The 24,100-nt window shown below is 40.8% G+C and overlaps 1 protein-coding gene across 1 annotated transcript in view; it reads right to left on the reverse strand.

The window, feature by feature from the left end:
• Positions 1 to 510: 510 nt before the first annotated feature.
• Positions 511 to 24,100, reverse strand: part of TTC3 (tetratricopeptide repeat domain 3) — a 53,614-nt gene continuing 30,024 nt past the window's right edge. The window contains exons 20-46 of the mRNA XM_066314170.1: positions 23,336 to 23,448; positions 21,139 to 21,265; positions 18,857 to 18,979; positions 18,621 to 18,722; positions 18,177 to 18,269; positions 17,728 to 17,792; positions 17,013 to 17,149; positions 15,386 to 15,697; positions 14,284 to 14,547; positions 13,998 to 14,044; positions 13,209 to 13,265; positions 12,128 to 12,204; positions 11,864 to 12,016; positions 10,820 to 11,660; positions 9,652 to 9,717; positions 9,060 to 9,209; positions 8,062 to 8,201; positions 7,294 to 7,362; positions 6,924 to 7,020; positions 6,497 to 6,597; positions 5,760 to 5,853; positions 5,108 to 5,206; positions 3,161 to 3,564; positions 2,543 to 2,648; positions 2,242 to 2,454; positions 1,959 to 2,048; positions 511 to 1,433 (exon numbers count right to left, since the gene is read on the reverse strand). Of these exons, the coding sequence (XP_066170267.1) occupies positions 1,326 to 1,433; positions 1,959 to 2,048; positions 2,242 to 2,454; positions 2,543 to 2,648; positions 3,161 to 3,564; positions 5,108 to 5,206; positions 5,760 to 5,853; positions 6,497 to 6,597; positions 6,924 to 7,020; positions 7,294 to 7,362; positions 8,062 to 8,201; positions 9,060 to 9,209; positions 9,652 to 9,717; positions 10,820 to 11,660; positions 11,864 to 12,016; positions 12,128 to 12,204; positions 13,209 to 13,265; positions 13,998 to 14,044; positions 14,284 to 14,547; positions 15,386 to 15,697; positions 17,013 to 17,149; positions 17,728 to 17,792; positions 18,177 to 18,269; positions 18,621 to 18,722; positions 18,857 to 18,979; positions 21,139 to 21,265; positions 23,336 to 23,448 (4,248 nt within the window). The 3' untranslated portion in view covers positions 511 to 1,325. The remainder of the gene's footprint in view (positions 1,434 to 1,958; positions 2,049 to 2,241; positions 2,455 to 2,542; positions 2,649 to 3,160; positions 3,565 to 5,107; positions 5,207 to 5,759; positions 5,854 to 6,496; positions 6,598 to 6,923; positions 7,021 to 7,293; positions 7,363 to 8,061; positions 8,202 to 9,059; positions 9,210 to 9,651; positions 9,718 to 10,819; positions 11,661 to 11,863; positions 12,017 to 12,127; positions 12,205 to 13,208; positions 13,266 to 13,997; positions 14,045 to 14,283; positions 14,548 to 15,385; positions 15,698 to 17,012; positions 17,150 to 17,727; positions 17,793 to 18,176; positions 18,270 to 18,620; positions 18,723 to 18,856; positions 18,980 to 21,138; positions 21,266 to 23,335; positions 23,449 to 24,100) is intronic.

A 24,100-nucleotide genomic window follows, 5' to 3' on the forward strand; every position in this document is an offset into this window, starting at 1 on the left:
AGAAATCACCTTCCCAACACAGAAAATCAGGTTGTGGATTTTGATGCTGTTTTAAGGGAACAGCCACAACTTGTGGATTTTTCAGTTAGTTTTCCATGTGGGATAGAGGCAAGCTCAGTCTGTATTGTAGAAACTGGAAATGTAGATAAGCACCTAAAAAGGCAGAATTAATTAAGAAAATGAAGAAAAGTTATTTCCTTTGGTTTATCCAGCAGCATCACCGAGCAGGAAAATGTAATTCCAGTTTGGGCCTTGGTGTTTTGGGAAGAAAAAACTGAAATTTTCATTTCAGTGTCTGGAAAGGGGGAGGAAAATGTGATTTACTGGAACTTGGCACTTTCCTCTGAGACCAGGGACAATACAGGGGATTTGGGGAAGAGCTGCAGCCCCCCAAAAAGACTAGAAGCTGAAAAAGGATTCCAGTACTGGAATTTTTAGGCCTTAATTCTACAGCACAGAGTAGTTACTCGCTCCTAACTCAGAGCAGAAATACAACACAAAAACAACGTGTTTGACTGCAGCAGGAATTTTATTTTTTTAATCAAACAGTAATTAATACACTGATTAATGAGAGAAGAGTTTAAAACTTCAGCTGGAGGAGATGTAATAGTGTGGGGAACAGGTGATCCCTGGAATTAGCCAAGAGCTCGTAATCCACGTGATGCTCCCTGGATTAGGACAATTCCTTTAATTAAGACCATTCCTACACAAAACACAGAGGAAGTGTCACTTAAAAAATCCTTTTAAAAAAAAAATCCTTCCTATTTAAACAGATCAAGGGGGGGAAATTCAAATTTCAACCCTATTTCGAGATGAAAGATCCATGTGAAAAATTTAAAATTCTCACTTTAAAATGTGACTAAAAGTCATCATTTAAACAATTTGAATTTTCAGCTGTGGATTTCTGCAGAGAGAAGAACTGCAAACACCACACAGGGCCTGAATCCTGAATTGTTTATGCCAGAGGAAGGGAATGTCTTGGTTTCCAATTCTATTGCTCCATCCTTTGGAGCATCCTTCTGTTTGTTTGCTGTTGGGATAAATCTGAGGGGATCTTCACAGGAATGATGAACTGGCCTTTCAGGTAACAGAATTTGGTACTTTTAATGGCCCTTAGCCAAAAATGCACCCATTTTGTGTGCTGCCAGCCCTGAACTCCACAGCTTTAGGCAGGAACCAGGAGAAATCCTGGATGTGGGAGTCAAACCCCAAGGCTGTCCCCACGGCCAGTAAACCCAGGGCTCTGTCCTGTGCCCCCAGCACTGAGGTTGTGCTGCAGCCCCTTTTTACATCTTGAATTCTAAAGTGGAGGAGGAGAAGCAGGTTCAGCTGTACTTGTTCCAGGCAGGAAGCTCCGGGAAGTCCTCGGGCAGCAGAGCGTGGACACGGCACATGGGGCAGGTGGAATGCTGCTTGAGCCACGTTCGGATGCACTGCGGGCACAGGGAAAACTTCAGAGGGGGAATTTGGGAAGAGGAATCCAGCTGGAGGCTGAGAAATTGTTGGTGCTGATGGGGAAGCTCTTCAGCAAGTTGTACAGCACTGAAATTTGGGGGTGGAGAACAATTCTCCTGCTCTAATCAAATTTAATTCCGCGAGAACGGATCAGCATTAAAACCAAAAAAAGGTAAAGGAGAAAAGTCACAGCAAAGTGGAGTTACTCCAACATAATCCTGGTGTTTCTACTTCATGAATTTCCAGCATCAGAAGGCAAACACAGAGTTTTCAGGGAGAACCCAATGCCTGAGTGTGCTGACAGCAATCCCAACCAAATTCAAATCTCTGAAGAATCACTTCACTTTAAAAATACCTGAAGTTTTCTGACAGTCAGGCTGGGGGTGAAGGTTGGGGGCCAGAGGCTGGAAAAGGAAACTGTGCCCTGTTGTTTAGGCACTGAAGGGTCAGGGGAGGGTCGAGGGGCTGTTTTTAGGAGGTGGAGATGAGGAACACGAGCTCACCTCTCTGTGGAAGTGGTGGCCACACTCGAGCTCACAGCAGTCTCTGCCCATCTCATCGTGACAGATGGTGCAGGGATCCTCACTGGAGGCCTGGCCAGCAAAGGAATGCTCAGTTATTTAACAGCCATCAGCAATTAACCTGCACATTCCACTCAACTAACGAGCTCACCGACTTTAACCAAGCTTTTGTACACAAAATAAACAATTTTTTCCCCCTGAGATTATTTCACGTCTCGTACAAAGCTCGTGGCAACAATTCCACCCAAACAGCAGAAAAACTTACATTGTCCTGCTTTTTCCATTTGGTTTTCGGTGTAGCTCCAGCGTTTCCCCAGGGCTGCAGGTTGGGCTGAGAAGGGTTTTTATTGGAGGAATTTTTAGGGGCTGGTGCTGCCCGGGGAGAGCCGGGAGCGGTTCCTGCCGCGGGCAATTCCCGGCTCCTGGCTGGGGCAGCAGAGCCCAGGGAAGGGGCAGCTCTGCCTGCTGGAGCTGCTGCCTGCACAGGGAGCAGAGGAATTGTGAGCCTTGGGGCTGAGCTGCTGCCTTGCCCACGGGCAGAGCAGCAGCAGCTGCAGCCCCAGTACCTGGTGGTCCAGGATGAGCTCCGTGGTGCGGCTGAGGGTCTCCTCGGGGCTCAGGCTGCTCCCACTCCTGCTCTGCACTTTCCTGATGAAGGTGACGAGGTCGGAGCTGGAGGGACAGGAAAGGATCAGGGGTGGTCCCTGGAGAGCACTGCAGGCTCCCTGCTTGATCCCAGCAGGATAAAACACACCAGCTTTTCCCAGGAACTTTGGCTGCTCTCAATGAGTCTCAGCTGAACAGGACAAAACTGAACAATCCCCAGAATCATGGAATGGTTTGGGTTGGGAGAGGCCTGAAAGCTCAGCTCATTCCAACCCTCAGTGCAGGGACACTTCCCACTGTCCCAGGCTGCTCCAAGCACCAGTGCCCAACCCTGGGCACTGCCAGGGATCCAGGGACAGCCACAGCAAATCTGGGAATTCTATTCCAGGCTCTCCCCACCCTGCCAACAATTCCTAATTCCCAAAATCCCATCCAGCCCTGCCCTCTGGTAGTTTAAACCCATTCCCTGGGTCCTGTCCCTCCACCCCTTATCAGCAGATTACCATCCTTTATCATCCCTTATCAGAACAAAATCGATCCTTTTCCCACTTCATCCCAGACCTCCTCCAATCCAGTACCTGCTGCAGTTTGGGAATATACTCTGGAGCTGGGCTAAAATATTTCCAACTTCTGGAGGGAGCTTGCTGCTGTTTGGAGCTCCAGGTGGCCTCGGTGGCAGGGCTGAGGGACCTTGGCTGTGCTGGACACGCTGGGAGTCACTCCCAGCTCTCCCTGAGGGCTGGGATGGTGGGAGCTGACTGCAATGTGAGCCCTCTGCAGCTTTGGGAAGCGTTTTCCCAGCGGCAGAAGCAGCCTCCGAGGTGGCAGGTGCTGGTTTAGCTGCAGTCTGGGCTTGCAGAGGAGGCTGGGCTGGAGCTTTTCCATCAGCACTGGAGAAGGCAGGAAGGGCACTGGGGCGTGCAGGAGCCGAGGCGTAGGTGACAATGGCAGGGTCACACATGGGGGGTCTGCCTGGGACTGCCTAGAAACAAACACAGTTCACAGGGAAATGATGAAAAACAAATCCTGATCGACTCTGGGACAGTGGAAATTGTGACAGCTTTGGCTGTGCCCAGGATCTCAAAGGTGACATCAGTTTATCTTAAAAACTCCCTTACATACACATCAGGGCTTTGACCTCACGGTTATTTCTCTCCTAAAAGGTTTCACTGCAGGAAAAAAGAGATTCTAAATGCAAAACAAGAGGCACAGAAGTTGCTCTCTCCCACTAAATTGGTGGTGATTAAGTTGTCTCCATATTCTGTGTTAATAACAAATAGAAAGGGACAGGCCTAAAAATAAGTGGGGAATTACACAGGAGACTTGCAGAAGCCTAGGAAAAGTGTATTGTAAATAATAAATAAATAAAAAATATATTAAAATAATAATTTAAAAATCTTAAATAATAATTAATTATTATTAATAGTAATAATAAAAAAACAGACCAGAGCCCTGAATTTAACTAACACCCAGAAAAAAACCCAAACAAACAAAAAACCCTACCCATCAACCAGGATTTTCAGAGGAAAAAAAAAATTTAAAGGAACAATCAGAGGGGTGATTTGAGTGGATTTGAACTTTGAATGGGTGGAGCTGTTGGGCCATGAGAAAATATCTGTGACCAGGATTTTTGGGGCTGTTCTTATTCCCAGAACTGGGAGCTCAGGGTGGTGTTTGCAGTCAGTGCCACACGGTGGGGCAGGAATTCCTTCAGGAAAGTTTCCCCATGGAAAGGGTGCCCAGGCCTTGGCACTGCCCAGGGAGCTTTGGAGTGCCCATCCCTGCGGGTGTCCCCTGGAGGTGGCACTCAGAGCTCTGGGGACAAGGTGGGCACAGGGGGGACAGCCTGGGCTGGCAGGGCTTTTCCAGCCTCAGGGATCCTGGGATTCTGCATCATGGAGCTTCTCCCAATTGATTTGGGGCTGTTCAACCTGGAGAATCTCAAGAAAAATCCAGAGCTCCTTCCAGTACCTAAAAAAGCTCCAGGAGAGCTGGAGATGGACTTGGGACAACAAATGGAGGGACAGGAGCCAGGGAATGGCTTTGAGCTGAAGCAGGACAAGGCTGGATGGGATCTTGGGCAGGAATTGTTCCCTGGGAGGGTGAGGAGGGGCTGGGCTGGAATTCCCAGATTTGCTGTGGCTGCCCCTGGATCCCTGGCAGTGCCCAAGGCCAGGCTGGACACTGGGGCTGGAGCAGCCTGGGACATTGGGAGGTGTGAGGGTTGGAACTGGGTGATCTTTAAGGTCCTTTCCAACCCAAACCATCCTGAAATTCCAGGATTTTGGTGCTACAGGAACCCCACAATGGCCAAAACCATCAGTGTGTCATTTACAGACCTGGAGCCCCTCTCAGGAGGTGGGAAGGAGCTGCTCCCTGCCCTTCCCCAGCCCCTTCTCCTCTGCAGCATCCCCTGGCTGCAGGCAGTGTCCAAGGCTGCACATTCCAGTTGTCCCTGGCCACCTCCAGCACTGCTGAGGGACATTCCAAGGCCTGGGGGCTGCTCTGGGAGGTGGGATACTCACCACAAATCCCTGAGGAAAAAGGAAATCCACAGTTTCCACTTTACTCAGGCAGTTCCGGGCACCGTTTCTCACCAGCTCGATTTTTTCTTCATACTCAGCCTGCAAAAGGGGAAAACCAAACCATCAACATCCTCCACACCAGCATCAGCCTGAGCTCCCTCTTCCTTAAAAATCACACTGGACAGCTGAACTTCTCAGACAGTTTCCTGTTGGTTTTGTTTTTGACAAGTTCTGTGGATTTCTAAAGGTCACCACCACCAAAAAAAAAAAAATCGAGTTGTTAAATTTACTAGCAATAAATTAAAATTAAAAATAAAAAAAAAATTAAATTTATTAGCAGTGAATTTAAATGTATTTAGAATAGAATCCCTGAAGAGTTTGAGTTGGGATGGATCTTAAAGACCATTTAGTTCCTCCTGGCCTTGGACACTTCCAGGGCTGTGGAAGCGGGACCCAATTTTGAAGCAAGGGCAGATTTCTACCTTTAAAAAAATTGAATTTATCCGTTTATATAAATGACCAACATTTCTTTCTTTTGTAATTAAAAAAAAAAAGATTTTTTGTTGTTTTAAGAAACAAATACAAGGTTTTCCTTAAGGTTTTCCTTTTCCCAGTTTAACTGAGAAGCTCGTGGAGAGAAATGAAACTTTACCTCGACTTTTTCCAGTTGTTTCTTGACATTTGAAATAAATATTTCCCAGGCATCAACTTGGGACTTCAACACAGGAGCTGCTGAGGGTGAGCTGCTGGGATATTGAGGGTTTACAGTTAAACTCCAACATTCCCAATATTTTTAACACCAGTGCTGGTGTCCCAACAATTCCTCCCACAACAATTAATCCCAGTTCAAGTTTTCAAGGGATTTCAGGTGGAAATCAGTTCCACTGCAGCCCTTTTCCAGGGATACTGGGCAGGAATCACTGGAATAATAATAATAATAATAATAATAATAATAATAATAATAATAATAATAACAACAACAATAATTTATTATTATTATTATTACCCAGATAATCTGATTTTCCCAGCTCAGAAAGACACAAGGAGAAGGATGAGACTCAATTTCCAGCTACATTTTGTTTGGGGCAAAATTCTTTACCCCCCACTCTGTGTACTTTAATAATAATATTGTAATATTTTACATAAAATTCTAATTTTAAAAATTTAAATTTTAATTTAAAATATAATTTCTATATTAAAATACAATTTTAATTTATAAATTATATAAATATTTAATTTAAAATTCAATTAGCTAGAGAAGATAAAATAAAAACTGTATTTGGTGTCATTATAAAATACAAAATAAATATTACCTATTTAACAATGATTAATAATTATTATTAATTGACAAGCAGGAATAGAGGAATTCCTGGTGGGAACTCCCAGTACCTGCTCTGTGCCTTCAGTATCCTCAGAGTTCCTTCTGCCTTGGCAATGTTGCTTTTGAGTTTCCAGGTTTCAGTTTCCTTCCAGGTCTGGAGCACTGAGATCTGTGGGGAAAGAAAAAAAAAAAAACCCAAACAAGAAAAACCAAAACACCCACAAAAAAAAACCCCAAAAGAAACCAACAAGAAAGTTTAAAATCCAAGAAAAAAAAAAAAAGGGAGAAAACCTTCAACCAGATTTTAGTAAGAATTTAAAGAAGAGTTTGAGGATACAAAGTGCACAAACAGCTCTGACAGTGAGGAATTTTCAAGTGGAATTTCCATCCTGGTATTTCCAATATTTAATCAATATTTTTGGTATCATTTTTCCCATCTCCAATCAGCACAACTCCACAAAAGGTTTTGAAGGGATTTTTTTTGGGGGGTTGTACCTCTGCTTTAACAGCTCTTTTCTCACACTCCTGGCTGTCACCTTGACTCTTTCTTATCAGCTCTTCCAATTTGCTTTTCTCATTAGCAAATTTATTACTGTGAAAGAAAAAGAAATAAAATATTTGAGTGCCACTGACAGCAGAGCAGTATTTAAAATTTATGCCATTTTAGAGGGGTTTTTTACAGCTACTCAGTGTCATGCAATCAGAGGAAATGGATGAGGGAATGGTTTCTTTGTTAAAAATATTAATATTTACTCGTGGCAAGTAAAAGCAAACTTAGAGTAAGAAATATGGTTAAAGTGGTTTTATTTTCCCCCAAGTGAAGCAGAAAAAATGTAAATATTGCTGAAAGGGACGTGAGTTTTACCTGGTCTCCAGAAATGTATTTAAACAAGCATTATATTGTTTTTCCTTGTCATCAATGGTCTTCAAATACCTGCAGGAATGAAACATTTCTTGAGCTGCTTGTGGAAAAGGTTTCTTGGCAAATATGGGATGTGCTCCTCTGTAAGCATCAGGACAATCTGTAGGGTTAGATCCTGTTTAATCCCAGAGGAATTATGGAATTCCCAGCCCTGGAAGTGTCAGGTGGAATTAAATGGTCTTTAAGATCCATCCCAACCCAAACTCTTCATGGATTCTGTTCTAAATACATTTAAATTTCTTGCTAATAAAATTAATTTTATTTATTTTATTTTTAATTTTGATTTCTTGTCAATAAATTTTAGTTTCTTGCCAATAAAGCAGTAATTAATGTAAAAACAAGCTGATGATTTCTCAGGAGAGATTTGGCCCAAGTTAATTAAGACTGAAGATGAAACAAAGGCATTCAAGGAGCAAGGTCTGGGCTCTGAAAACTGAGAGAGGACATTAAAATACAGTAGGAATTGTCCAATCTGATTAAGAGAATTATTGCTGAATCAGTTTTATCACTTATCTAACAGATATTTTTTAAATGTTTACCTGCAATTTGACAAAAAATTCAAAATAAGGGAGTGGCCATGTTCATACTTCAGCCTAACACTGGGAGAAAATGTCTGGCTGCTTTCACAGCCAAGGATTAAATCTCCTTAAAGAGCTCTGAAGTCTTTTAGACTGTCAGAATGAGGGGATGTAAATCTATTTACAGCTGTACCTGTCATTGGTGTCTGAGTGTTTTTTAGCTGTGCCCTTCAGTGCTTTTAAATTCTCTCTATTTTCTTTCTTCTCCTGCTGCCATTTCTTCTTTTGTGTTTCTGAGTCTTGGTGGAACCAATCCAGCTCGTTCTGGGACACCTGAGGGCAGAAAAGAAGAAAAAAAAAAATCCTGAAAATTGTGGCTTATTCAAATAAAAGTTGGAGCAGACTGAAGATATTTGTGTTCAATCAGGGAATCCTGGAATGGTTTGGGTGGGAAGGATGTTTGGGTTGCAATGCAGGATGTAACCAGCAGTTTGTATCCTATCACCAGCTGTTAAACCAGTTTTAAAAGTGTTTCTTTATCCCTGCCAGGACCCATCCTCCCCCAGGGGTATCTGCTGTCCATGGGCCATCCAGGCTCACTGCAGGGCTCAGACAATCCCATCATCCCACGGGGAGAGGCTCCACCCAGGGGGAGAAGCCCAGCATTCCCCCCTGGATCAGCCCTGGGGTTCAGAACCCAGCACAGCCTGTGTGCACTGGATTCCCAGAGGAGACCAGCCCCAGCTCAGCACCACTGGAGCTTCAGAGGGAAACTCCACCCTGGGACAGGATCATCTCTGCTCCAACAGAACCACATCTGTCACTGCAGGAGGACTGGGCTGGGCTGGCACCAACACCCTGAACAGCAACAGGGCTCAGGCTGTGCTCTGACTCTGGCAGGGTTTTTTTGTCTTACTGTATTTTTTTAATATTCCTAGTAAAAAACTGTTATTCCTATTCCCATATCTTTGCCCGAGAGCCCCTTAATTTCAAATTTGTAATAATCCAGAGGGAGGGGATTTACATTCTCCATTCCAAGGGAGGCTCCTGCCTTCATTCCTCAGCACAAACCTGTCTTTCCAAACCAACAGACACCTCCCACCATCCCAGGCTGCTCCAAGCCCTGTCCAGCCTGCCTTTGGACACTTCCAGGGGATTCCACAACCTCTGATCCACGTGGAAAAGCTTTACCTTAGTCTCCTCAATATTTTTTTTCAGGAGTTCTTCCAAAGCACTAATTTCCTCCGAGCTCCTGCTCTGTAGCTGCTCAAATTTCTCCTCTGCTTCTCTGAGCTGCTCTTTCAACACCTGGTGCTCCTTTTCCATGCGGAGAATATCGCCCTGAAAATTAATCAGTTACAAAAAACCAGTTGGATTTGTACCTGTCACCAGTTCAAAGGCCACCTTTTCTCACTTTTATCTCCTGGTACAGGCATAAACCTGCCATTAACACCACTCTGAGCTGGCTCTGTGCCCAAACACAGTATTTAGATCCAGGTTTTTGAGAGAGGAAATATTTCATAAACATTCAACGTCTGAACAGCTTAGAACAAAGCTCTCAGAACAAAAATCAAACAGCAGAGCAAAGCTGAAAAATCATCTCCTTGTGGGGCTGGGTGATGTTTCCAAAAACATCAGAGAACACAAAAAGCAGCCAAACAACCCAAAATATCTGTTAAAACCTTGTTGTTTTCAGAGAACTTTCATTTCTTCTCTGTTCAGTTTTTGGGCATTCCTTTGAGATCCTTCATGAGAAATGTAAACCAGGAGACAGGGAACTTACTTGTTGATTTTCAAATGGATGGAAAGGTGAAGTATTGGTTTCCCTATCAGTGACTTCCTGATTTACCTACAACACAAAATAAAAATTAAGATAATTAAAATTTGATTAAAAATCTTCTCAGGTCACAGATGAGCTGCTCTGGTTGCAACTTTTGTACCTTACCAAGGGGTTTTACAAATCCAAACTCTAATCCAAGCCTATAAATGATGTAGGGAAACATTGTGGAGGTGATTCTGAAAAGGATTTTTTTTTATTCTTTCCCTGATTTCATTGTCCACGAGCAATTTCAGGGAGTTCTGTGAGTCTTTAAACAAAGCCATACTCTGAAAGTCTAAAAAATAAAGACCTGCAGTGTCTCACCCTCCTGTCAGGGACTGGTAGAGAGTGAGAAGGTCCCCCCTGAGCCTCCTCCACAAATCCAAATCCTCAGATGTTGTGGAAGTGAAAATAAATCCCTGAACTCATCACAAAAGGAAAAATAATGACACAGGAGGAGTTTGTGTCTCTTCTAGAGACTTCATCTCTAAAGAGAAGCTGAATCCTACGTGCAGCAATTCCCTCTGTGAGTACACAGGGAAAAGAGCTGCAAAAACTTTGGGCACAAGAAAATTCAGTGAGCGGCTCTGAAGAGTTACAGATGAACAGTGAGTAATCCCAGAAAGTGGCAGCAACTGAAACTGAAAGTTCTCAGGAATCCTGGAATGCTTTGGGTTGGAAGGGGAGTTAAACATCAGCCAGTGTCACCCCTGCCATGGCAGGGACACCTCCCACTGTCCCAGGCTGCTCCAACCCCAATGTCCAACCTGGCCTTGGGCACTGCCAGGGATCCAGGGGCAGCCACAGCAAATCTGGGAATTCCAGCCCAGCCTCTCCTCACCCTCCCAGGGAAGGATTTTTCCCCAACATCCCACTGAAACTTGTCATTTCTCAGTGTGAAGCCATTCCCTGTGTCCTGTCCCTGCAGCCCTTGGGAATTGTCTCTCTCCAGGTTTCCTGGGGCTCCTTCAGGCTCTGCAAGGCCACCCTGAGCTCAGCCCAAAGCTTCTCCTGTCCAGGCTGAACAATCCCAGCTGTGGCAGCCTTTCCTCCCAGCAGAGCTGCTCCAGCCCTCTGCTCATCCCAGTGGCCTCAAAAATCTCCCCAGCATTGTTCCCTTCTTACCCCTTACCTGAACAGCCACCATCCTGGTGTGAGGATTGCTCTTCATCCCAGCTTTATTTCTCTTTCCTTCCTTATTTTCAGCCATTTTACCACTCTCAGCTTTATCTGCCCCTTTTGGAAAAGCAGAATCCTCCTTATCAGAGTTCCCTGTCCAGCCCCAAACGGGGGAATCCTGGACTCCAGCCAGCACAAACCCCTCAGGGCTGTATTTTCCAGGTGGAATGGCTGATCCCAGACGCTCCTGAGGAGCTGCAGGAGCAGCATAGATCACTGCAGGCTGTGCCAGGGGCATAATTCCATACTGATAACCCCAGGAGCTCTGGGGCAGGAACACGGCCGGGTCAGCGGGATCAAAGCCGTTCAATAACACAGCAGGAAACGGCTCCTGGCTCCCCAAGGAATCCTCATTCTCCAGAGGATCCCCAGGAGGGCAGGAAGCAGGGAAGGAGGAGGGTAAATATGGCAGAGTCTCATAATCTGTTAAATCAGGACATGCTGATAAAGGGGCTTCCAAAGGGTACGACTGAGGCTTGAATTCCTGCGCGTAGGGGTTCAAGGGCAGCTTGCTGTGGGAGGAATTCCCTTGGAATTCCCCAGCTTTATCATCTTCCTCTTTATTCGTGGGGTCACTCCTGCTTGGATTTCCTTCAAAAAGGACCGAGTGCTTCCTTAAACCAATGAGATTATCCACCATGATGAACCGAAGGGATTTCAGCAGGAAGGGCTCCAAGCCGCCTTGGTCTTCCACCACCTTCCGAGTTTCCTCGGGGAAATTTTCATATTCCCCAACCAGTAATTTATTATTAATTTCCAAAGGGCCATGCTGATCCAAGATTTGAGAGAAATAACTTAAAAAAAAAAAAAAAAAAAAAGAATTGTTATAATTAAAAAATTTTAATGTACTTTTAAAACAAACACTAGTCCATTCTTTCGCGGACACACTACACACATCAGACCACGAGGATTCCAATTAATGCAAAAAATTATTAAATTTATGAAGTAAAATCACCCCCCCTCCCCGAAGCTGCTGAGTACAGAAATTTATACTCACTCATATAAACTCTCACAGATTGGATCTGGATTATTATTATTATTTATTTGATAATTATTACTATTTGAAACATTATAGAGAGCTTCGAATTCCTCCAGTTGTTCCTGGAGACATTCTGGGATTGCAAAGGGTTCATTTTGTAAATCTCTGTACCTTAAAAATCAGAAAGAAAAAAAAATAAAATTAACACAGCCTTGGTGTTTTTAAGGGATTCTTCTCCAGCAATCTGGAATTTAGGCAACAGAAGGAGAATCAAATACTCACAAATTATTTTCTTCTATAAATATCTTCTCTTCTTCTCGTGGTGCTGTACTAACTCCACTGGATAATACTAAAATAGACTAATTAAAAACAGATTTCTTTTAGTTTTTACCTCACAAAAGCTCGTGTAAAATAATCCGCTGCAAAGACCAGGAGGAGCCTATTTACACTGAAATTTGTTCTTTAAATTCATTGATCAAAATTTCCACTGTAAAATTATCAGTGCTAAGCCACAGCAACAAAATTCCTAATTTAAAGTTATTAATTTCTTCTTCAGAACTTATTTGGGGGAAAGAAATTGGGATATTCAGCCCCAAATCCCTCTTTTTTTACCAGTTTCATCAAAATTTAATAGAACTTTCTTTAAAATTTGAGGCTATAACAAATTTAGCACAAGCAGGAGTTATCCCTAATTCCACATGTGACTCTGGTTATTATTGTCCACACGATTACAGACATTTCAGTTGTCTTCCTTTTTATTACCTAATAATTTAGAAATGCACAAATAAATGCACCTAAGTAAAAAAAAAAAAAAAATCCTGAGGAAAAATCTGAAGTTTACTCCTGAAATTTTAGGAAAGTGATAAAAAGGTGAGGGCATGAGGCTGGATCTGAGGTTTTCAATAAATTAAAATACTCCAAAAGGCAGCAGAAAATTCAGGTAGAATAATATTCCAATAAAATCTATAAAATAATGAATGATTACTAATATTTCTGAGCATGAAATGGAATTTTTGCACTGAATTCTCATCTTCCCACATTAAAATGACAACAATAATTCAGAATTAAGCCAGTGAAACGTGCCTCTAATCAGAGCCAAGGTTAGTCATAAATAAATTTAATAACAGCTTTTATAGTGATAAGTTTTAATAAAACTGTATCATTTTGAGTCTTCACAGCTTAATTTTACTGCAGGAAAAGCTACTTCAGTAAGGAGTCTCCTCAAGGTATTTACAGAAACTGCTCCTATCCATCTGAAAGCCAGAAATTGTAAAAAAATCCCAATTTTTAGGTGAGTTTTTAACAGAAAATAAGTGGTATCTGCTTGGTAATATCTGCTTTAGCAGCTTCCAAAGTGACTGACCTTTGAATCTTTACAATTCTTCTTCCTGTTTTTGTTTTTAACTTTGATTTCATTATTCTGGAAGAGAAAATAAAATGAAGGCACAGGGTTGGCAAATGTTGCTTCAGTTTTCCAAGAAAAACAAAAGATGAAGGAACTGGAATTTGAATTCTTTAACAGGATTGGAGTATCACAGGAACAGAATAAATACAGGTTTTTTAGGCTGTAACACTGAAATCAAAGCAGTTTCATTGTGCTGGTTTTCATTTCATTCTTGGATTTTCCCAATTCATGAAATGAAAAATTAGAAAAAAAACCAAAAAAAAAAATCTGCATTTTATTTCTGTGTACATTTAAAAATGTGAATTTTATTTATGGGTATATTAAAAGTTCTAAATTTTATTAATATGTACATTAAAACAGCATTTATTATTAGCTAAATTAATTAACTCTAAAGCATTATTCTGAATCAAAAGTTAATCTTGGATTTCTAAAGGTAAATTTAACTGCAGGCAAGAACTTCAAATGAGGGTGCCTCAAACACAGAATTAACTGAAATACAAAATCTATTTCGGCCAATTGGGATGGATTTTAATGCTGACACCAATCCAAAAGTGACTCAGAAGGAGGCTCACTTGAGAAATTATTATTAAATAATTCAAATATCAAATAATTTAAGAAAAGGGAGCTAAAGCAAGAGATTGAATCTCCAATAAGTCTGAAGGATGAGGGTGCAAAACATTTCCTTTTCTGAAATAGCAAATAAAGTTCTTTTTGAGCTGAGGCCAAACAGAAATGAAGTTCACTTACTGATAAATTTTCATTTCCCTGCTTCTTTAATATAATGGCTGGGTCATCTGTTGAAAGGATAAAAGTCATGGTGATTGATGGAAATAATAACCATTTATTTAATTTACAATCTGACTGTGAAATCACAGAAATTATTTGTTCTAATCCTTTACCCAACGCCACCAAAGCAGCTCCAAAACTGCAGCTGCAGAACCTGAACCTTAAAAACTGGGCAATAAAAAAATGAATTTTTATTGGAAAATTTGAATTTTTATTGGAATTGTCTGATCCCCTTTTTGCCACTCACCCATTTTATCAAAGAATTCATCTAAAGCTTGATGGAGGCTTGGAAAATGTTCTCTGTTTTCTTCTAAAAGCCATATAAAACAACGGGATTTCTCTAGGGGAGGGGTGAGGAAATAATCACAAATTTCTTGCTTTTCACCATCAGCTGCCACATAATCAAATTTACTGCCATATTTCTGGTTCCACAGTGGGGTTAAAATAGAAAAATCAAGCTCTTTTAGAACTTGGCCATATTGAAGGAGAAAGTTTTTTGTAGCTGTCTGACCTGAAAAAGATGGAAAAAAAATATCCCAATATTTCATTCCAGCTTTGAATTTTTAGCGCCTAAAATGTGATATTCCTCTTCATTTTATTGAAGAGGAATATCTCATTTTAATGCTATATTCATTTTATAAACACGAAACTCTTCAAAGGGGAAGGCTTCGGTCTAGAAATTAAATGTACAGATGATGTGAGAGCTTTTGTGTCTTGGAAATGCAAATTTTAAAAAATGAAGAATAAGGGTTGATATAAACTCTACTCTCACCAATTATTATTTGCACAGTAACAACAAGATTTGGATTTATAAATTCTTGGAAGGACAGAGATGTGACAGAGCAAAATGGAAGAACCTCAAACCCCAAAATTCCACTTTATTATTATTATTATTATTATTATTATTATTATTATTATTATTAATCCAACAGCAAACTGCAGAGCACCAGCAGAAAATTATTTCCAAGTCTAATGGCAAAACCCCACTGTTGGAATTTTGGAAATTTAGATTTTGGGAGTTTAATGCATAGTAACACATGAGAGTCAAGATAATGGACCACCATTATTTACTCTCCAAAACCAGATTATTGTTACAAACATCAGCATTTCTGCCCATTCTGGAATTTTAAGATGATTTTAAAACTGTTGTATTTTCTCTTTCCTGCATGGCCAAACCCTTGGCAGAGCTCCTGGCTCACCCAGGTTTGTCTTTTCCCTCTGGAAATCAGGGAAAAGGACGAAGAGGAGGAGTTTTCTTTCGCTGTTTTAAAGGCAGAAAAGTAGGAAATCAGAGAATTTTAGAGAAAATAAAAGAGAAAATAGAGGGGCTCCTGCTGCCCAGAACCCACCCAGGTTATCCAGGTGCTGCAGCCACTTGTGCACTTTGGGATCCACCTCTCCCAGCTGGCTCAGCACGTGCAGGAAGCCCCTGGTCCTCACTCGGGATTTTTCCTGCATTAAGGAGCTGAGGAGCCGCTCCAGCACCTCCTGAGAAGTGTTAATTTGGGAATAAGAGTTGAAATCCTCCTCTCTGATCACTCCCCAGGCCAGGAATTCCTTTAATAATTTGGCAGAGTCAGGGACAGCAGCTTTGATCTGCTGGGAATTCCGCCAGAGGTGCTGCAGGACCTGGTCCCCAGCATATAAATCTTGGCCACCACCTAGAAAATTAAAATGATGGAATTAAAAAAAAAAAAGGCACAAAACCAGCAAGATTTCATGTCCTGACCACAATTCAGATCAACCTAAAAGCACAGGTAATTTGGATGAAGTGGTGTTTCTAATTATTTGCTTTACACTGAAAAAAATCAGGATTTAAATAATTGGTTTTGCCATTTGTCCTGAGCATTGTGATTTTGATCCAACATTGCTTTAATTTTTTTAAATTTTTTTTAAATTTTTTATTTAACTTTAGTTTTTGTTTAAAGAAACAAACAACTTGCTCAGATTTTAGGCTGAAGTCACAGTGTCAACAGTGCCCTGCCCTGGCTCCAAGGGTCACAACTAAAAGTGAGCCAGAGAAAAGGAGACAGCAAAGATTTAAAACAAAACAAATAAATAAATGTGATTTTACAAACCCACAGGGAAGCCAAAATCTCCCAAATTTTCAGGATATGCCATTGAGCACCCAGAGAAGCCCAAGCATGGGATTAAAGAAACATACACCCAGAACATTATAAACTGATTGTATCCCAAGTTGATAATACAAACAAAAAAATAAATTTTCCAACATCTCCCCTTTTCCTTGGCCCTGAGAAGCTGCAGGAAAAGTTCCCAGCTCTGGAATGTGGAGGAGCCAACATCCAGCAAGACAAAAAATGAAGCTTTAAATGCCTACAAAGTCACAGACTGAAATATTTTGATTTTCCCCAATCATCTGAAATGTACTTTTCAAGTCGCTTGCAGGTAGAAGATCAATCTGGTTTAATTTCAGGTTGGTTTTTTTTCTCTAACAGTTTCCCAAGGTGCTTTTCCTGAAATTCCTTTTCAATGGGCTCACTTAGAATTGGAGCTTTTCCCCTCTCCAGAAAAAAAAAAAAAAAAAAATCCAAGTTTTCTACAAGGAATTAAACCACACAGTAATTAAACCACACAGTAACATCCCCCAGCTGTCTGGACAATAAAAACAGAATTGAAATAAAATTTGTCTCAAGTAAAAAACGCAGATTTTTCACAGAGGGGTGATGTTCAGTATGAGGACTGTGCTGTAACTGAACTTGGGATATTCAGGATGTTGATCCCATTGCTTTGTGCTAACTCAGAATCACACAATCCCAGGATTACTGAGGTGGGAAAAAGCCTCCAGGATCATCAAACCCAAACTTTGATCCTCACCTTCTCCAAACTTTGTATCTTCACCTTGTCCCCAGCCCAGAGCTCTGAATGCCACCTCCTTCCCTAGACACCTCCAAACCTCCCATTCCATTTTCCCATGGAGAAATCAGCCCCAAAAAAATTCCCTAAATTTCCACCTACCCCTGTGCTGACTGTTTTGGGATTGCTCATTTTCCTCCTGGTTTTCCTCAGCATTTTTCCTGGCAGAATTCCTCTTCGCTTCTCGCGTTCGTTTTCGCTGCTGTTTTTTTTCTTGCTTCATTTTTATCTTCCTAAGACTGCAAAAAAAAAAAAAGCCCACCAAAATTCAGCAGCGAGGCAGAAGTTGAGGTGAAATATCACACTGAAAAGTACAAATAGAATAAATGTGGCCTTCATTTAGAAGCCAAAACTTCATAAAAATATCAAGATGTGACAGCTTTTACTCCCATTAAAGATGTCAAAATTAGGATTGGCTTCAATAGTCTGAGTCTTAATTTATAACTCAGCATTTTCAACCAAATATTAACATTTTATTCCTTTGCTTTTTTAAAATCTGGTTTGTTTGTCCTCTCAGCTTCAGTCCTCATTATTTAAAGGCCACTTGACCAAAATATTGCAAACTCAGTTATGTCAAAGGTCTGGGTTATCAATCACTACAGCAGCAGCATGAAATACATTTTTATTTACACTTTCTAAACATCCACACAAAAAAAATCTTGTGGAGCAATTTAAATGCTTTTACCACTGGATTATAATGGGTTTTACCTGGTTTATCAGGCAAAGGGCAAGGAGAACTTCCCAAAATGTTTGTAAAAAGGCATAAAAATCCCTCCTGCTTTGCTCCCAGATTGATTTAAACAGGACAAAACCTTACCTTGAAGTTTTCTGTTTTACACAAGCCTTTGGTGGTTCCTTGGGTTTGGGAATTTTTTGTTCACACTACCAATGTAAGGGATAGGACAGGAATTAAAATTTGGGTTATGACACAACAAACCCCACAACCATTTCTGCTCCTCTCAGGTCAATATTGCCCTGGGGAAAATCCTCCATCTTCCTGTGGCTCTGGGGAGTTATTCCTGAAGGATTATTGACTTTATTGAATTCATTTCAGTCCCCATCCATGACAATCTGACCAACACCAGAAGGCAATTCCTGCTCCACTAGAACAGGAAATTAATATTCCTAAATTATCTTCACACTTTGGAGTTAAGGCAGCCCAATTCCTTTTTTGTATTTTGCAGTTACATTCTCACCTTCGCTTTATCCCCCTTAATATTATAAATAACTTCATCTAAAAGATGACCAGTAATTTAAAATACTTACTTCACATTTTATCTCCCCAGAAGAATCAAAAATAACTATTTTTGAAATAAGGCCTTTACAATCAGGAGTAAAACACATTTCCTTAAGGAAATCCTGCAGGAGAAAAAGGACAAATTCAACTCAACAAAGGCATTGAAATCCACACACCATTTATGCCCTGACACAAATTCATTCCTTAATTTGAGGTGACCAAAGAAATTAAAGGAATCACAATCATAAATTCTTCCTGAGAGCTTACTTGGGAAGGGCTGAAAATCAAAAATCATGGAAAAAATCTGTGGCATCTTTTATTCTTTTACTCCCTTCTCCAACTTCCCACCCAAGAGTCAACTTCCAGAATCCTGATTTCCCTGTTTTATTCTGGCTGCTGAATTTTGTGGAATTCTTTTACAACTCTCAATGCTATGATTAAAATTAAAAATTCCAGTCTGGAAAAAGCCTCACCTTATCATTTTTATCACTGTAGCTTGCTGTTTTCAGCTTTTTCCAGCAGCTGATGTGGAATTCCACTCTGCATTGCTGGCAGCAAATAATACGTATAAAACCCTAAAAATGAGAAATTGAACAGCTTTAAATCAAACCACGAGAAAAAGCAGTGCTCAGCTGAGCAGATCATATAAAAAGAGGCAGAAAATACCCCAAGTTTTACCTCTCAAACCTTTCCCCAAGTGAAAGTTTACCTTAAAGTCTGGGTCTGTAAAATATATTTGGATTTTGGAGTAGCCATGGCACTGCTGGTATCGACAGACAGCATCTGGCTTTGGAGGGAATTTACATTCCTCAATATAATTCCTTAAAGCCATCTGGAAAACACAGAATTATTGAGAGACAAACTGCACAGAAACCAGGGAGAGGGAGAAAAAAATAAATTCAACTTCTACTCACAAAATTCCTGGGGACTGCAGCGAAACACATCCCTTTTGGAAAAGCAGTGACTAATTCCCAAAAAAACCCCAACTTTTTTTGTAGGGAAAGCCAGGGAAGATTGGCCTTTTATGGCCAAAATATTCCAGGGATTTCTCAAAGTGTTGGCAGCTTCACACACACAGAAAAATGCAGGTTTATCCTGAGCCAGTGTCCCACACATCCTCACCCATTCCAAAGGGTTTTTTTTTTTTCATTGGCCAAATGATAAAAGTGATTATGGGAAAAAAAAAAAATGAAGGGTTTTTTTTGGGCGTTTCTGAAGATTCCCAGACTGTCCCACCTGGAAATCTGGGCTAAGGATGAAGCTCAGACCTTGGGAGGGAACCAGGGAAGTTTCCCAGGATAATTTCTGAGAGGAAAAACCCACCAGAGTGAAATCAGGGCAGGGCTGGAATTGAGCCCAAATTAATAAACCATCACCAAGAGCAGAACCCTGAAAAACCCTGGCAGAAATCTGCATTATCCAGAGATCCCAGATGATGGATTGCTGTGTCCAGATTGACTGGGAGAAATCCTGAGGTTGGTGTTTTTTGGTAGGAAAAAGCCCCAAAAATGCTGTTTCTACCACAAATTCTGCAGCTCTGGGGATTTTGGCCAAATCCATCCACAGAAAAACTTTCCAAGATCCAAAATTCCCTCTGTGCAGAGCAGCTCCTGGGGCCAGATTTTTCCAGTCAAACTGGGAATTTTACCACGTAAATCCCAATGTTTTATCCAGGAATTACTTGGTGAAAGTTCTCTTTTTCCCCATATATATTCTTATTTTTCTTAAAAATTTGGGTTTGTCACTCTGGTTTATCTCTTCTCTGCTCCTAAGGATGTTTGAAAAGAGTTACTTAAAATCAAAAAGAACTGCTGAACTTAAAATTACACATTGCCACCCCTCATTTTTATTTGTACATTATAAATTTTGATTAATTTGGTAACTTTTTTACCTCCTCTCCTTTTTAAATTATTAAATTTGTTTGGTGTGAGTGTTTTATCTCACGGGGAAAAAGAGAAGTTATTTTAGTTTTAAATTTTCAAGTTCAAAACTCAGAGTTTTAACTGGTTCTCCCCAGAATTGTTGTGTTCACACCTAAAAGTTTGGGAATGTGCAAGGAAGGGAAGCAAATGTTATCCCGAAATTATTTGGGCTGGAAAAGAGCCTCAAAATCCAACCTGTGACACATCCCCACCTTGTCACTGAGTGCCACAGTGACACTCAGGGTCACTGTCTGGACACTTCTGATATATGATGAATGAAAAAATGAGAGTTGAAGAAATGAAAAAAAAAAAGAGAAATGAAAAAAATCAGAAATTAAAAAAAGGAAGAAAAAAGTAAATGAAAATGACAAAAATGATAAATTAAAAAAGATAGATGAAAATTGAGAATTGAAAATTATAAAAATTATAAATGAAAAATATACATGAAAAATTATAATTAAAATTATAAAAATGAAAAATTAGAACATAAATAAAAATATAAATGTAAATAAAGATGAAAATTATAAATTAAAAATAAGTAAAATGTAATCAAAATTATAACTGAAAATGATAATTGAAAAATTATAAATTAAAAACGATAAATGAAAAATATAAATATGATTAAAATGATAAATGGAAAAACTTATAAATTAAAAAGATAAATAAATTGAAGAAATGCTAATGAATTGAATATGATAAATGAAAGCCGATCAATTAAAAAATGAAAAATTGATGGATAAAATGACAAACTGACTGAATAAAACGATAAATTAATTCACTTGAAAACAATAAATAACAACTGATCAATGCCAAAAACGCTCAGTGACAAACAATAAATGCTAAATGACAAATTCCACACGTGGTGAGCTCACAGACTGCTCCTCCTCCAATCCCCTGCACCGTTCCCATTGTGGAAAAAAATAAAACTGCAAATTTACCCAACTGCAATTTCAGCCTCAGTGTGCTCTGAAATCCCTCTAAAGTCTCAGAGCTCCCAAATTCCCACCCTCCCTTGGATCCTCCCAGGCAGCTGCAGAAATTTTCTGGTTATTTTTATTTTTAATCCTACCTGTAAATTCTCTATTCGTGTCTCCTCGATGACTTGGGTTGTTCCTGGCCACGTTAAAACTCCAGGGACAATCATAAAATCAGCCATCAGCTTTGACCTCAGGAATTGGTCAAGGGCATGAAGAAACCTGGAATTTGGAACAGGTCCCAAAAAAAGAAAAAAAACACCAAAACTCAGATCTCCTAGGAGGAACTTCCTCAAATTTTATTCATTTTCTCCTCCCAGGAGCAAGGAGTGGTGACTGAGAGGATGAGGGATGAGGAGAGAACAGCTGGCTCCTAACATTCTGTTTGTCTTTGAGGTAAAAAAAAAACTCTCCAGAGATGTCAAAACCTGTCCAGAGATGTCAAAACAGGCACTTTTACAAACCCTTGGTGCCCCTGTCCTGGTTTTTGGGTTTTTTTTGTAGGAATCATGTGGATTTGAAGAGAGAGTCTAAAACCATGGAAGATAAAAGTTTCTGTGCTGTGCCACAGGTAATGGGAATTCAGCCTGAAATTGGAAATGATTTGTCTTTTTTTTTTTTTTTTAGGAGCTTTGCACAAAATCTTGGTTCATTCCAAAATTTAACTGCGTGGCTTTGATCAGAGGCAGAAATTCTGTGGTTTATTTTGATTTACACTGATTTATTCTGTCCTTTTCTTCTGCTTTCTCTTTGTGCCTGTGCCCCCAGGGACAGGTGGGACACAGCACTCTGCTGCCTGGATTTGGGTTTTCCCTGAGTTCAGAGACTGGGAATGGCTTTGTCTGGATGAGGCTGCCCAAAGGTGTTGTCACCTCTGCAGGGACTTTTTTGGGGAGGGTCAAGACTACCAAGAAAATCCCACAGGAATCCCAGAGTGCATCCAGGAAGGAGGAATTCCCTCTGAGCAGGAGCTTTTAGCCATTCCACAAGAGGAAGGGAGAAGGTTTGGCATCAAAACCTCTTTATTGGGCATCAAAACTTCTTTATTTGGCATCAAAACTTTTTTTGTTTGGCACGATTTTGGCCAAAGGTGACCAGGGAGGTGGGGACAATTCCCTGAGGAATGGCAGAGCCCCAATTCCAGCTGGAGCCAGGCACAAGGCACTGGCACCTCCAAGGAAAGCAGGGATAAAAGGAAAAACATCCTGCACAAAATATCCTCTTTTTTTTTTTTCCCTGTGAGGAGCAGTGGGGGAAAAAACCTCCCCAATTCCCCATCCCTGTGGGCAGCTCAGAGGGAGAGGAGTTGGGAATGAGGGAATAAATTCCAGCCTGGCCTAAAGGAGGGGAGGGGAGAGGGGATTTGAGTTGTTTTACTCTTGTTTTCCCACTCTCCAATTCTATTTTCATGGACAAGAAAGTTCTTTTTCCTCACACTGAGCGTTTCCTGGGAAGGATTAGGAAGTGGCCTCCCTGTTTTTACCTCCACTTTGGAGCTTTTCCATGGAATTTCTCCTCTCTCTCATAGAAGAGCAGGATCACAGCTGGATAAGGAGCTCCCACCAACCACTACAAGCTTTTAGGGGGGATTTGGATCCCACAGAGCATCAGGGATATCCCAAAAATCCCTCCAGGAGCACCCAGGGGTATCCCAAAAATCCCTCCACAAGCTTCTCACAGCTCCTGCCCCCAGGGCAGCCAAAATTCCTGGGCTCTCCACACTTCCCAAAACTCCCCCAGGAATCCCTGGATGGGTGGGAGCAGCTCCAGCTTTTTTGCTCTCACTTTGTTTCTTGTCCTGTCCCTAAATTTGAGGCTCTCCCTGTCTCCTCTGGGCTGTGCCAGCTCAGGGAATTATCCCTGGTTATCTGCTCCAAGGAATCTGGGACTCCCTGGAGCCTTATCTCAGCCCAAGGTCACTCTCCAGCTCCCCAGGGATGAGATAAATTCGGATTTCTTTAGGATGGTTTCCTCCTCCAGAACAAAAAGGGTTTGTTTTTCTCCTCTGAGCTCTCCCCCACGCCCAAATATTTGGGTTTTATTTGGAATAAATCCCAAATATTCTCTCGAATCTGCTCCCTTCAGCAGCTCCCATCAGCAACAAACCTCCCCTTGTATTCAATCCATTCTATTAAATCCATTCTATTAAATCCACTGCATTAAATCCACCTGATGGATGGATTTAATGAATAACACAGAAAAATGAAAGCCCACCCTCCCCTCACCCAAAGCAAAGTTCCTCAAATAAAAAGGTTTTTCCCAACAAACCCTGACCTTTTCCATCAGACCAACCTGTTTTGCCTGAGGTAAACCCTTCCAATTCCATAGTGTGCCAAACAAAAACAACTTTCTTCTGGATATTCATCTATTATTTTCTTAAACTGATCTTCAGCCTTTGCCAATGCCTTCAAAAGAAATCAGACACAAATACATGGGAGTTTTGGCAGAATGTTTCCACTTTTCCTGGGTCTTTTATCCTCCTTTAGTTTGGGTCAGTGTGTGCTGCTCCTTGATCAGCCTCAGGAACAGTAAATGGAATTACACACCCTTGTGATCACAGGCAGAAATTCCCTTTCTGTTTTTCCAAAAAAACCTGTTTATTCTGTGAGCACAGACTCGGGGTAATGTAAAGGAATTAAATGACTGAGCTCAGGTTTCTAAATTCAGTGTAAGACACTGATTATAATAATAATAATAATAATTATTATTATTATTATTATTATTATTATTATTATTATTATTCCCAAACACTGCAGGAAGAAACATCCCAAAAAAGTCAACCTTCACCCAGTGCTGGTTTTGCATTTTCCAGGGCCCAAAGCAATTCCTGGCTCTTGTTTTAGGAGCAGAATATTTACGTTCAAAACACCAGTGCAGAGCAGAAATAAAAATTATTGAGTGTAATTTCTTGATATTTGTGATGCTCATTTGAAGGCTTACCAAGGAAATTTTATTTGATAGCCTAAATCATCCCAAACCATCATGGATTTAGTCCCAAATATTTAACTGCACAATTCCAAAATGTGTCCTGAGCTTTCCTTCCCCCCCCTCATCCTC

The sequence above is a fragment of the Sylvia atricapilla genome, chromosome 2 (genome assembly GCF_009819655.1).
Source record: "Sylvia atricapilla isolate bSylAtr1 chromosome 2, bSylAtr1.pri, whole genome shotgun sequence".
Classification (NCBI taxonomy): domain Eukaryota; kingdom Metazoa; phylum Chordata; class Aves; order Passeriformes; family Sylviidae; genus Sylvia; species Sylvia atricapilla.